This window comes from Pseudorasbora parva, chromosome 6, assembly GCF_024679245.1.
Source record: "Pseudorasbora parva isolate DD20220531a chromosome 6, ASM2467924v1, whole genome shotgun sequence".
Classification (NCBI taxonomy): domain Eukaryota; kingdom Metazoa; phylum Chordata; class Actinopteri; order Cypriniformes; family Gobionidae; genus Pseudorasbora; species Pseudorasbora parva.
The window spans coordinates 13560397-13574453 of NC_090177.1; the positions used below are offsets into that span (position 1 = coordinate 13560397).

At 35.7% G+C, this 14057-nt stretch overlaps 1 protein-coding gene across 1 annotated transcript; it reads left to right on the forward strand.

The window, feature by feature from the left end:
* The first annotated feature begins 43 nt into the window (after positions 1-43).
* csad (cysteine sulfinic acid decarboxylase) lies at positions 44-10359 on the forward strand. The gene is made up of 14 exons (XM_067445703.1): positions 44-998; positions 2961-3091; positions 3422-3548; positions 3682-3772; positions 5708-5930; positions 6019-6098; positions 6184-6238; positions 7436-7552; positions 7711-7775; positions 7864-7945; positions 8131-8330; positions 8852-8903; positions 9006-9095; positions 9182-10359. Exons 1-14 carry the CDS (start codon positions 983-985, stop codon positions 9353-9355), a joined length of 1503 nt encoding a protein of 500 aa, XP_067301804.1. The 5' UTR covers positions 44-982; the 3' UTR covers positions 9356-10359.
* The last annotated feature ends 3698 nt before the right edge of the window (positions 10360-14057 follow it).

A 14057-nucleotide genomic window follows, 5' to 3' on the forward strand; every position in this document is an offset into this window, starting at 1 on the left:
TTTTATAGACTATAAAATACGGCTCCTGGAGAGTATTTTTTATGTTTAAGAATGTAAAATCTCTGTCTCATCTGTTCTTCATAATCTTTGTATCTCTTTTACTTCTTATAGATTAACATTGTTTTATCGTGTAGGTTTTAGTTACCCAAATCCCTGACAAAAGAAGTAGAACAAACTTTCTTATGAGATTGATATCAGCTTTTAAAATGTAATTTCAACAAAATGAGTATGAGCTGTTGACACCCATCATGTAAAATGTAAAACTGATATCAGCTTTTAAAATGTAAATGTAACAAAATGAGTATGAGCTGTTGACACCCATCATGTAAAATGTGCATACAAATATTATCCTTTTCCATAGGACACACTTTTTCTATACGGCTCTTTTTTTTTCTTTGAACCCTGTGACATTCCATTCCACTCTTGTGAGTGAGTGTGTGTGGGATCATTGTGCAATGTGACAAACATACGTGGAGGGATATATCTTTCTTTCATCAGCAGGTCTAATTTGAACTTAGAACAACAACTCGGAGTTTGGAATGAATGTATGTGTCATTATATAACACGTAAAGTTGTTGTATTGATCATTATTGATTGCTTGTGTGCAAGTCGCAGTTTTAGCGCAGTAAATATATCTTCCCCCCTTATCAACTAAGATGCTGGACCCTTCCAATAAAACTATACAATGGCTCTGCAGAAGGCTAAATGGAACTTAAATAATTGTTACTCAAATGTATACTTAATTCCACGCATCTTAAAGCCTACCTGAGTCTTTAGAAAGCATTTTTTAAGTTAAAGATTGATTTTTTTGTTGACACCCATATCACTCTAATCCAATTATAGGATGTCACTTCAATGACGAATCGGGCGTGTGCATCCACGTATATGAAGGCTGGATCCTCTGCATTAATCCTCCGAGGGTCTCGAGGCATCACGACATCAAATACAGTAGAGTTGTGCAGAAAGGACACAAGACATCACAATGAGTTCATCTAAAGGTGAGAAGTTTGTTCTGTTTTGGATGCGTGCATAAAGTTTCTCTTAAATGCACCCATTTCTTAGTTTTGCTGAATCGTGCGTAACATGAGGATGTTAGCTACTGTAGGTAGCCTGTACAGAAGCAGGGGGAAAAGTTACCGCTATATGGGTTATTCGGTGAATGGTGCATTGTATAGAAACTGTTGCATAAGTTGCAGGAATTGCAACGTGATGACGGCTTTCTAAGCTCTCGCATCGACCACATTTGGCTAAAGAAAATAAAGAACTTCCTAAACAGGAAAAGGTTGCACAAATATTTTATTCCGCTATAGTTTAATTCTTAACAATGATTAAAAAAGTTGCATATTGCAGTTAAATCTTTCTGTCTTTGACTCTTTCTGACAACCATTTTGCTCTGGTGTCATATTTCCAAAAAGAAAAGACAAAAAGAATAGGGCAGGCTATTGGGTGACGTTTTCCTTAAATATCGCGATTGCCACCGTGGCATAACGCTTACTGTAAAACTAATTTTGAGTTCTGATTGGATGCGCACATCTTCTGAATTTTGAGTTCATCAAAGATGTGACATAAGGACAGATGCGTTTAAACAAGCAGGGCTGTAAACACCATAGACATTGAGGGAGACAAGTTAGAAATATTAGAAATGGCCAAAAATGTGATGTATTCTTGATACTGATTTGCTGTACTGCATTACACGCCGCTCTGTTTGTTGCTAGGATGACAGAAGTAAAATGTAGGTTGGTCTGCCTCAGCGCTCATCACTGTCAGAATGAGTGAGATGGCCAATCAAATCAAAGAAGGCGGGGGTTACTGTTAGTGCGAAGTTGCGAACAACACTTTAGTGATATCAGGTAAAAAGTCAGTTCACCCAAAAATGAAATTTATGTCATTAACGACTCACCATAATGTCGTTCCACACCCGTAAGACCTCCGTTCATCTTCAGAACACAGTTAAGATATTTGATTTAGTCCTAGACCATAGGCACACTATACTCTCCATGTCCAGAAAGGTAATAAACACATCATCAAAGTAGTCCATATGTGACATCAGTTAGTTCATTAGAATCTCTTGAAGCATCGAAAATATATTTTGGTCCAAAAATAACAAAAACTACGACTTTATTCAGCATTGTCTTCTCTTCCGCGTTTGTTTTCAATCCTTAAATAAAGATTCAAACGATAATGAATCAGCGTATCGATTCATGATTCGGATCGCGTAAACTGCCAAACTGCTGAAATCACGTGACATTGGCGATCCGACGAATTTTGATGTTATTTTTGTACCAAAATGTATTTTCGATGCTTCAAGAGATTCTAATGAACTAACTGATGTCACATATGGACTACTGTGATGATGTTTTTATTCCCTTTCTGGACATGGACAGTATAGTGTGCATACACTTTCATACACTGTCAGACTAAATATAAAATATCTTAAACTGTGTTCTGAAGATGAACGGAGGTCTTACGGGTGTGGAACGACATTAGGGTGAGTCATTAATGACATCAGTTTCATTTTTGGGTGAACTAATCCGAGTGCGTCGTAAGTAGCTAAACATTTAATATTTCACAACTGATTTACAATAAAAACGTTCAGCGACCAACAGTAATATCGAGTGATGCAAACTACCCTATTTGACATCTTTTATGAAATTTCACCATTTTTATTTATTTGGAATCATAACTGAATTTGACGTGTGTGTGTGTGTGTGTGTGTGTGTGTGTGTGTGTGTGTGTGTGTGTGTGTGTGTGTGTGTGTGTTTGTTGTGTGTGTGTGTGTGTGTGTGTTTAGGGGGGTTGGCAAAACACCCAAAGACTGAGACTAAAAAGGCTAAACTAATTGTTGTTGTTTTTTTCATCTTATATTATGAGGTGCAATAATAGTTTCTTATGATTTGTATTACTAATGAATATAAGCATTTGTTTATGCAGCTTATATCTGTTTATTTTGTATTTCACAGAATATATGAATGGCCATGCCCACCTGGAAGAATCAGACATGTACAAGTCGGATGGGAAGCTGTTCCTGACTGAGGCTTTCGATGTGATAATGGAGGAGATACTTCATAAAGGAACTGACCGGAAGGAGAAGGTTGTGTCTTTTATGAACTTATCATCTCATTTAACAACTTCTGGATGTGCTCTATCTTATCTGGTTTTAAAGGAATAGTTCACCAAAAAATTCTGTCATTTTATCCTCACTCATTTTGTTCCAAACCTGTATGAGTTTCTTTCTTCTTCTGATCACAAAAGAAGATATTTTGAAGATAAGATTGGTAACCAAACAGTTGATGTGCCTCATTAGCTTCCATGTGAAAAAGAAACTCATACAGGTTTTGAACCACTTGAGGGTGAATAAATGACAGAATTAAAATTGTTAGGTGAATTATCCCTTTGACCCTGCGTGTCTTTGCATCCACAGGTGTGTGAGTGGAAAGAGCCAGATCAGTTGAGAGCTCTTCTGGACCTTGAACTCAGAGAGCATGGAGAATCTCACGAGCAGTTATTGCAGAGGGTCCAAGATGTGGCGAGATACAGCGTTAAAACCTGTATGTTGCATATGTTGGGATCGCATTCCCCCTATTTATTCATATTAGCAGTGGTTTATTCTGAAATTATTACATTTGTTCCTCACAAATCTTTGTGGTTACATCCTAGTCTAAAGCCTTTTCCCGTTCACAGGTCATCCTCGGTTCTTCAATCAGCTGTTTGCTGGGGTGGACTACCATGCACTGACAGGACGGCTCCTCACTGAAACCCTCAACACCAGCCAGTACGTGTTCATGTTAATATGTTACAGTGAAAGTGCCCTCGCAGGTCCTCAGGAGAGAGTTGTAAAAGAGTCTATATGGCGTTTTATTAACTGAGGAGCGCATCAGTGTTAAACTTCTAGTAAACCGTAAACCGTTACACTGTTGTTGAAGTGTTTCATTAAACCTGGTTGTCATAGAAATAAGTAACTTATCAGAGCACTTTATCAAGTTATCAAGATGACACAGTTTGATAACAGCATGGAGCCACATTTAGACTAATCTAAAAAATGGATTGATTAGAGATTGATGAAATTAGGGTCTGGAATTTTGAGATAATACACAGAGTGTTGTTATCATTAACTAAAACGATATATATACCCTTTTCTGCATGATGACGTCCCGTTTAGCCGCTTGTTAGTAACTGCTCTTGTCAAGACACATAACAGCACAAGTGGGTTCATACTAATGTATTTTATGTCGTAGGATAAAACTTGAAAGTGTCTTGAGCTTGTGTTTGCCAAAGACCATATTTCATCCATTTAACCAAAATGTCACTCAAAAAACCCCAAAGACTTCAGGACGGTGGAACTAAAAGTGCTAAAATGCTAACTTACTTCCAAGAAGAAGCCGAAGAAGCCGTTTTGGCTTACAAAAATGCACCATCCCTCCAGTGTATGTATGGCAGTATCAAGTCCGTACTTGCTGTGCAGATTTATTCCGCCAAGACCAAATATATAAACCATGTCATATCCATTACCATGCGAAACACTTCAAGAGTTGTCATGACAAATGTGTGTATTTATAGGTTACCTGAAATAAAATAAAACATAAAAATGTCAACATTTTTAATTTTCGTTAAGTAAGGAGCACTCTACTTTTAAAAAAAAGGCTTATTTTCCAAATCCCTTAGAGTTAAACAGTTGAGTTTTACCGTTTTTAAATCCATTCAGCTTATGTCTGTATCTGGCGGTACCACTTTTAGCATAGCTTAGCATACATAATTGAATCGGATTAGACCATTAGCAACGCGCTCAAAAATGATGACCAAAGACTTTCAATATTTTTTCTATTTAAAGCTTGACTCTTTTATAGTTAAATCATGTACTAAGACCAACACAAAATTAAAAGTTGCTATGACTAGGAACTATTTTCTCATTCCTGCGTAATAATCACAGAATTTTGAAGCCATCCCATGGGTGCAGCGGCGCAATGATATTATGCAGCACCTGAAAATAGGCAAACTTCCGTCAACGAAACCAACATGACAACCTGCTTGCACAGAGAGCATGCCTAGTAACCATGGAGACATTTATGATATATATGATTATATTATGATCATATCTTGAACCGTGTCTATTTGAACCAGCTATTTGAGCCAGCTGCAACTCTGCTTTACCTGCAACGATACAAACTTAGTGCCGGTCGCATTGGAAGTTACCTATCGGAACTTTCAGGCGCTGCATAATATCATTGCGCTGCTGAACCCATGGTATGGCAGCGAAGTTCCATGATTATTACGCAGGAATAAGAAAATAATTCCTATCTATATCGGTCTAAAAATCGCGACTTTTAATTTTAGTCTTAGTACACGATGTAACTACAGAATAGTCAAGTTTTAAATAGGAAAAATATGATCTTTGAAAAAGTAATTTCTGACCGCAATGCTAATGGTCTAATCCGATTCAATGAATTATGCTAAGCTATGCTAAAAGTGGTACTGCCAGATACAGAGATCGGCTGAATGGATTCAAAAACTGTAAAACTCAACTGTTTAACTCGCAGGGACTTGCATGAGCCTATTTTCAAAAAAAGTGAAGTGTTCCTTTAAGTACTACATTTTTTTTTCTAGAAATACTATAATAATATATTATTAATACTAAAATAATACTGATATAAATGCATGTGCATATAATGACTGATCAATATGCAACATACTCAGTGTGAAGTTGTTACAGATACACCTATGAAGTGGCTCCGGTGTTTGTCCTGATGGAGGAGGAAGTGCTCTCTAAGATCCGCTCTCTGATTGGCTGGTCAGAAGGCAATGGGATATTTTGTCCCGGTGGTTCCATGTCCAACATGTACGCCATGAACGTTGCACGATACTGGGCCTTCCCTCAGGTGAAGACACAAGGCTTGTGGGCCACACCACGGATGGCTGTATTTACATCACGACAGGTACAAAGACAATAATTACTGATTCTAATCTTAGAATTAATAGGGCATATGCAGCAGTATTTGTAGCATTTTTTCCTTTTTCTTTTAGAGTCACTACTCAATGAAAAAAGCAGCTGCTTTTCTTGGGATCGGAACGGAAAATGTTTTTATTGTACAAGTGGATGAGAGGTACAGGTTCTTATCTCTGGCGTATTTCGGAAAACCAGTGGTTCACTTTAAATGGTTTTAAAACTGTTTCTTTGTTCCACCACAGTGGCAGCATGATACCAGAGGACCTGGAGGCTAAAATCGTACAGGCAAAATCACAAGTAAATATTTCAATTGCATGGTAAATTCATTTATATAATGTACAGAACCGTTTAAAAGTTTGGGATAAGATATTAGTCTCTTATGCTCACCAAGGCTGCATTTATATGATTAAAACTGTAACATTGTGAAATATTATTACAATTTAAAATGCTTTCTATTTTAAGATATTCTAAAATGTACTTTATTCCTGTTATGCAAAGCTGAATGTTCAGCATCATCAAGAGTAAGGTATATAATATTAAAATGAATTAATATGGGAAACTGAAGTAGTGTGTATAAGTGAGAACATGGACTATGTTCTCACTTATACTCAATACTTAAGTTTCCCATATTAATTCATTAATTTACTGTAAAATTCAAACTCTGTAATGATTTATCTCATTCCTAACATGACTTTTTACCTTCCGTGAAATGTAAAAGGAAGTGTTTTGCTGAATGTCAAAGCTGACAATGATATAAAGTCTTCCAAAGACATGATTTGATAGCTTTTTTTGAGGAAGATCCCTAAATCTATGTCTGCTTTCTTGACATAATTATGACTAAGAGCTGTGTGAACCTTACACAAAACATCTCTGTGAAAGTTCTGTGAAAGAAAAAATTCGGAAACACTTTTTACTATGTTTACTATATTTTACAATGTCATTGTTATATGTTACTTGTACTTACCATAGTAATAACAGTAAATTATGCATAATTACATGCAATGAACCCTAAGTACATTTTGGCCCGGTTAGACAAACAGGGCTTGGGTGAAGCTAGGCTTAGGCATTAGTTCAGTTAGGGCATTTAAGTAACTTTTATAAACGTGCCCTAGAAAAAATTATAATACTTGTGTGCATGTTAAGTCAAAACAATGACAGTGTCATATTTTAAGATACATCAGTGCAAGTTGCTTTTAGTTGAAACACCTCAAACTTGCATCTTAGTCTGAGACTAGCTTAAGCCTTGTCTCTGAAACTGCAGGGTTGTTAATTAATATTAATCGGTACTTAAATATATAAATTACAAATAATAATTTAATGTAACTATGACACCTTAAAATAAAGAGTAACCAAAAAGTCATACAGGTTTGGAATGACATGATTGTGTGTGAACTCAACAGACAAAAATGTTTTTTTTTTTTTTTTGCTTGAACAATCACTTTAAATATCCATGAATCAAAGGTTAATGATGTTTGACCAATGTGTCTCCTTCAGGATGCTGTCCCATTTTTCGTTAATGCCACAGCGGGTACCACAGTGCAGGGCGCCTTTGATCCTTTGAGCCGCATTGCTGACATAAGTGAAAGAAACGGCATGTGGATGCACGTTGATGTAAGTTCAGTGAGGTTACCTTATGTAACATCGTTGTGCAACATTTCTATATACTTGTGGCCCCCACTTTAAAAGTATCCAGTTGTTTGCACTTAAAATGTTCACATAGCATTTCTCCCTGTCCTAACTGGTACAGTCTGGATGTCTTTCCTTTACAGGCCGCTTGGGGAGGAAGCGTGCTGTTTTCCAAAAAACACAGACATCTGGTTGCAGGACTAGAAAGGTTTGTGCTCTGCACTGAATAAAATCTGCTTTGAATAGAGACATAGCCCGACTGTACCATTTTATAATTCTCCTTTTTTTACAATCAGAGCAAACTCTGTGACTTGGAACCCTCACAAAATGCTCCTAACTGGCCTGCAGTGCTCTGCGATTTTGTTCAGAGATGCCACGGTATGAAAGCTTGTGGAATGTAGCAATCCATCTATCTTTTTTTAAACTTCTAAACACGTGTAAGTCAATTCATGCAGTATCTTTCCTGATTAGTCAAAAAGGAAAGTACCATATTGACTTGTTCACAACTGCATATTAAAAAGGGCAGTGTGCACAAATTTTATTCACTGTGTCTCATTGTGTAGAATTTGCTAATGGACTGTCACAGTGCCAAAGCAACCTACTTGTTCCAGCAAGACAAGTTCTACGATACAAGTCTAGACTCGGGAGACAAATCCATCCAGTGTGGCCGCAAGGTGGATTGTTTGAAGCTCTGGTTGATGTGGAAGGCAATAGGAACGCATGGCCTTTCAGAGCGTGTGGATAAGGCCTTTGCCCTTGCAAGGTATTTGATATTTGTCAAACACTATTGACTTATTATTAATATATACACTATCATTAAAATGTTTAACTCTTATGCTCACAAAAGCTGCATTTATTTGAATCAGAAATACAGTACAAACCATTATGTTATGAAATATTATTACAATTTATTATAACTTTTTTAACTTAAATATATTATAAAATGTAATTTATTCCTGTCATGCAAAGCTGAATTCTCAGCATCATTACTCTGGTCTTCAGTGTCACATGATCCTTCAGAAGTCGTTGGTATATGAAAAAAATTCTGATTATTATCACTCTTGAAAACATTTGTGATGATTAATATTTTTGTGGAAACATCCTTTTTTCAGTATTATTTGATGGATATAAAGTTCAAAAGAGCAGCATTTATTTGAATTAGAAACTTTGTAATATTATAAATGTATTTATGTCATTAATTCAAAGCATTCTTGCTTAATAAAATCATTAATTTCTAAAAAACGAAAGGAAAACATATTGATCCCATTGAACTTTTGGCACCAGGTATTTAGCTGAAGAAATGGAGAAAAGGGACAATTTCCAGCTGGTCTGTAAGGTACAGTGTTGCACTACATACAAATTCTAAAACATTATGCTTATGTTTATGCAAATATAATATGTGTTAATATATCTGTATGGGGTGTGTCTTTTCCAATAGAGGCATTTTGTGAACGTCTGCTTCTGGTTCATTCCACCCAGTCTGAGAGGGAAGGAGAACAGTGTAGATTACCAGGAACGGCTATCAAAGGTCAGCTTCTGTTAAATGTAGAATGAAAGAGAATTTAATTATTGCACATTGTTTTACTGCATGCCATTTTCAATCTACACCATCAGGTGGCGCCAGTCATCAAAGAGAGAATGGTTAAGCGTGGAACGATGATGGTGGGATACCAGCCTATGGACGAACACGTCAATTTCTTCCGTATGGTTGTTGTTTCACCTCAGCTGACCACCAAGGACATGGATTTCATTCTCGATGAGATGGAGGACCTGGGGAAGGACCTGTAATTAGTTGGAATTTGAATGGTGTACTACTATCCTGTTAGCTCTCGTCCTGTGACTTTTAAAATGTCCGATTATCTAAAGGTTGCTAAAACTTATAAATAGTACATAATACTGACTTCATTGATAAAGCATGCAGTACATTTTGCATCTACAGAGGTCATAAAGTGAATGAATCTCATAGATTCTGGCCCACATACTGTATAATACTGTGTAAAACTAGACTAAGTTTGGAATAATTAAGTTTTTTTGTGTGTTTTTTTTAAAGATGTCATTACGTCTCACCATGGCTCTATTTATTTGTTCAAATATAGTAAAACAGTAATATTGTGCAATATTATTACAATTTTATTACAATATTATTACAATACAAAATGAATTTTTTTCTAGTTTAATATATTTTACATTGTAATTTATTCCTGTGATCAAAGCTGAATTTTTCAGCATCATACTCCAGTCTTCACTCATATGCTGATTTGCTGCTGGAGAAACATTTCTTTTCATTTCTTTTATTATCAATGTTGAAGACATTTTACTGCTTAATATTTTTGTGAAACGTGATACACTTCCGTTGAATAGAATTATTTAGCAAGGACACATTTAATTGATTAAAAGTGACAGTAAAGACATATAATGTTAATCATATTTCTATTTAAAATAAATTATGTTCTTTTGACCTTTCTTTTCACTAAAGAATTTATTGATAATAAACAGAAATGTTTTTTGAGCAGAAAATCATCATATTAGATTTCTGGAGGATCACGTGACAGAATACTCGAGTAATGATGGTGAAGATTCAGCATTGCACCACAGGAATAAATTACATTTTTAAATTGTTATTTTAAATTGTAATACAATTTTACCTTATTACTGTTTTTACTGTATTTTGGACAAATAAATGCAGCCTTGGTGAGCATTACGACTTCTTTAAAAAACCTGGAAAAATCTCTTATTATTCCAAACTTTTGATTGGTACTGTAAGTATTTATTTCATTTGGCACACCTAATTCAGGTCTTAGGGTCTCCAACGAATGAGCAGACTATATAAATCAGGCATATTAAATAAGGACGGGGGGGCTCCAGGACCAGGATGGAAAACCACTGCTGAAACTGTCTGCCTGTAAACTCAAATGGGAAAAATGATTCACATGGCATAAAGCATTTCTGATTGGCTAAAATGTGGACCTCTATCCCCTTTACAGAGCCTAGGTCTGTCACAGAGATGCGTGTGAATTTTATTTTATTTTTTAAAGGACACTCATTTCAGTGATATCTGTCAGATAGAGTAATTTTATGTGTGCTGTTTTAAAAAGTAGCTTTACATTTAAGAATGCACAAATTGAGAATTTGTTAAATAATTTGTGACTGTCATTTTGTTTAACACAATATAATGGTATATAGGTCATATATAGGTCAAAATGTGATAGAACGAATATTTTCCCTGAAGTTAAAAGCTTTATTTTGTCTTTTATTTTGCTTTGTTTTGCGATTTGTAGCCTACCAGTCTATGATTTGTACATTAAAACACGAATATTTGTCACTAAAACGTTTGTTTTATAAAGAATATAAAATACATTTTCACGTTTTCAAAGTCTAATTTCGGAAGAAGCTCAACATTTGCATTTTACACGTTAATAACAAAAAACCGGAAGTAGCTTGTTATCTGTTAACAGTATGGTGATCACGTGACAGGCACTCTCCCCAGAGAGGACTTCCGGTAACGTTTCCTGTGTTTGTAAACTGAAAAAAAATTGTCCGACAAGAAAATATTGGGCTACTGTACAAGAAGAAGAGTAAGGTAAAAACAAATACGTGCAGGCTGCGGTGCTGCATTTATTTAACCTATAACGGCATTTAGGGAAAGACTTAATCGCTCTAAAATGTGAAGTTAAATAGACGGTGAACTCACGCCCTGTTGGGATGTAGGATCAATGGAGGAGTTCACATCAGTAACAGTTTATGTGTTTACAGTTCAGACTGAAGAAGAGTGACTTTCACTCGGATGTCGAGGTTATGAATATCTGAATTCACGCCCTTTGTTGCTTTTAACCCGTTCAATCCTGAATTCTGTTCCACATACACAGGAAAGCATAAAACAATGCATCATTTACACCCTAAATTCAGACATCCTCTGACACATATTATTATATATGGTTCAGATATGTTTTTAATAGTTATTTCCGGTATCAGTTACGCTGTTTATAACCAATAGTAACGTCTAGACAATTGTAAACATGGGTTTGATAAGTTAATAAAGAAAACTAAATACATTTGGTACATTCAAAAAAATTAAGTAAACGCTAAATCATTGTACTTTTATGTTTTAAATCAAATATTTGTCTAATGATAACACTGCGGAATGAGCAATACATTTGTTACAGTGTGTATTATGAATCTTCGTTACCGTTAGTTAAAGATATAACGGTTCATTACCGATTATTACCAAAACAAGACTTTGGTTTTGATAATGTATTAGTAAATATTAACATTTATTAATATAAGTAAATTAAGACTGTTAACAAATTAAACCTTATTGTAAAGTGTTACAGAGAAATATGCATAAATATTACATTTTAATAAAATAGTAGCTGAACTCGTATTATTGATGATGAGTTTCATTGTTAGGTACAGAAATAGCTACAGGTAAATGATTATATTTGTAAACACATTTAAGACAAGATCATTAAAACCTTTTTGTTGCTCAGACCTTCAACCTTTCAGATCATATCGCCAACTCAACTTTGACGAGGCCAGTGTTCTGTCGTGGTTACAGGAAAAAAGCCTAGTAGTTTACTTTTATATGGACTGTTATATGAACTATGATGTCATCTTGTGCCATGGCATTAATATATTGAGTGGCGCCGAACTGATAAAAAATGAAAGTATGTCCATTGTAATAGTCACTGGGTCTGAACAAGGTTAATACTTGCTTTAGAGTAGTTCACTTGAGAATAAACATTTTCTGATAATTTACCCACCGCCACGTCATCCAAGATTTTCATGTCTTTCTTTCTTCAGTTGAAAAGAAATTAAGGTTTTTGAGGAAAACATTCTAGGATTTTTCTTCATATAGTGGACTTCAATGGGATATAACATTAATTCCTAATTAAGTCCTAATTCCATTTTCAATGCATTTTCAAAGGGCTCAGTACAATCCCATCTGAGGAATAAGGGTCTTATCTAGCAAAACGATAAAACCCAAAAATATAAAGAAATTAATTATACTTTTTAACCACAAATGTTTGTTGTGCACTGCAATATGCCACGTATTTCGTAGTCACGTTGTAAAGCTCACACATTAAGTGTTTACAAAGCAAACATGCAAAGTCAAATGCCTTTAACCAAAATAAAGGTGAAACAAGGATCTTGGACAGTTTTGAAGTTGGAGAAGAAAATGAGATGCCATTTTTCTCCCTACCGCGTTACTTTTGCCTATGCAACACGTGACCTTTCCAACTTGATGACGTAATGCGTGGTGCATTGCAGAGCAACGCAAAACATTTGTGGTTAAAAAGTATCATCATTATCATTTTTTAAATGATGACTGATGCTTTTACTAGATAAGACCCTTGATCCTCAGCTTAGATCGTGTCAAGCCCTTTGAAGGTGAATTGAAAATGGAATTAGGACCTTCAACCTGTTGTACCCCATTGAAGTCCACTATATGGAGAAAGGTCCTGGAATGTTTTCCTCAAAAACCTTCATTTCTTTTCGACCGAAGAAAGACAGGCATGAACATCTTGGATGACGTGGTGGTCAGGACATTTTAATTGTGAAGTGAACTACGGTTTTAATTGGCATGCATAAATTGTGCTTATTAAGAAGCATGCCAAACTTCAAGGCAGTTTGTTTTATTATCTAAAATTACAGGTTAAATTAGTTATAATGGAGTGTATTACATCTATGCAGTTGCGTTCTTGTAAAGTTTGTTTTCTTTGGCTTGGTTTACTTTAGATTGCTTTCTGTTTGCCACATGATATGACTGATGCAATTTTATTTTCTATGTCCTGAAATTAATTTAACCTCCAGGACCTCCTGTTGTTTGCCAAATCCACTTACGAGACAAATAATGCTAATATTGGACATCACAATATTCACCCACTCACCTTGATCTATATGTCTTTTGATTTATTGCAATCATTTTGTGTACCGTCCATCCATGGCTTCCATGCCTCATTTTGTTCATTCATTTAGCATTGTGTTCATCTGGATCTTCAAGGGTGAGTTAGTCAGACTAATGCACGGGGATAAGCAGTGGAAGGGAAGATGGTGGTTAAAATAAATCTGTTTTTTACTCCAGTGAATCCCAGAATCCGACCAGCCAAATCCAAAATCAACAGGGCATAGATGCTCGGATGTATTCCTACCATTTCAGTTTGACAGAACCAATGAGAATCCACCCCACTCGGTTTCAGTTTTGAGCTGGTTTGTTTCCAGATGTCATTTAGGGACTCTTGACGCCTGGAAATGTGACTAGCTGATGCCAAACTCTTATGGCTTTAAAAACACAGCCCTATAAGCCTATATAAACAAAATCTTGGCAATGCAGACATGGAAAATGTCTGATTCTAGCGAATAAAAGCCGTGATTTGTCCACGGTTGACAACTTCTGTTAGTGGTGGGCTGGATGTGTGGCAACATCATAGACAGAGATGGATATTACCTTGGCTTTATATCCCCCCCTTCTGTTTCTAGGCTTGGCCCCCTG

Excerpts from the sequence above, each read along its gene's own strand:
- csad (XM_067445703.1), top strand. Across the intron at positions 3,092-3,421 it reads GAACTGACCGGAAGGAGAAG|GTGTGTGAGTGGAAAGAGCC; the intron begins GTTGTGTCTTTT and ends TTGCATCCACAG. Across the intron at positions 8,904-9,005 it reads ATTTCCAGCTGGTCTGTAAG|AGGCATTTTGTGAACGTCTG; the intron begins GTACAGTGTTGC and ends CTTTTCCAATAG.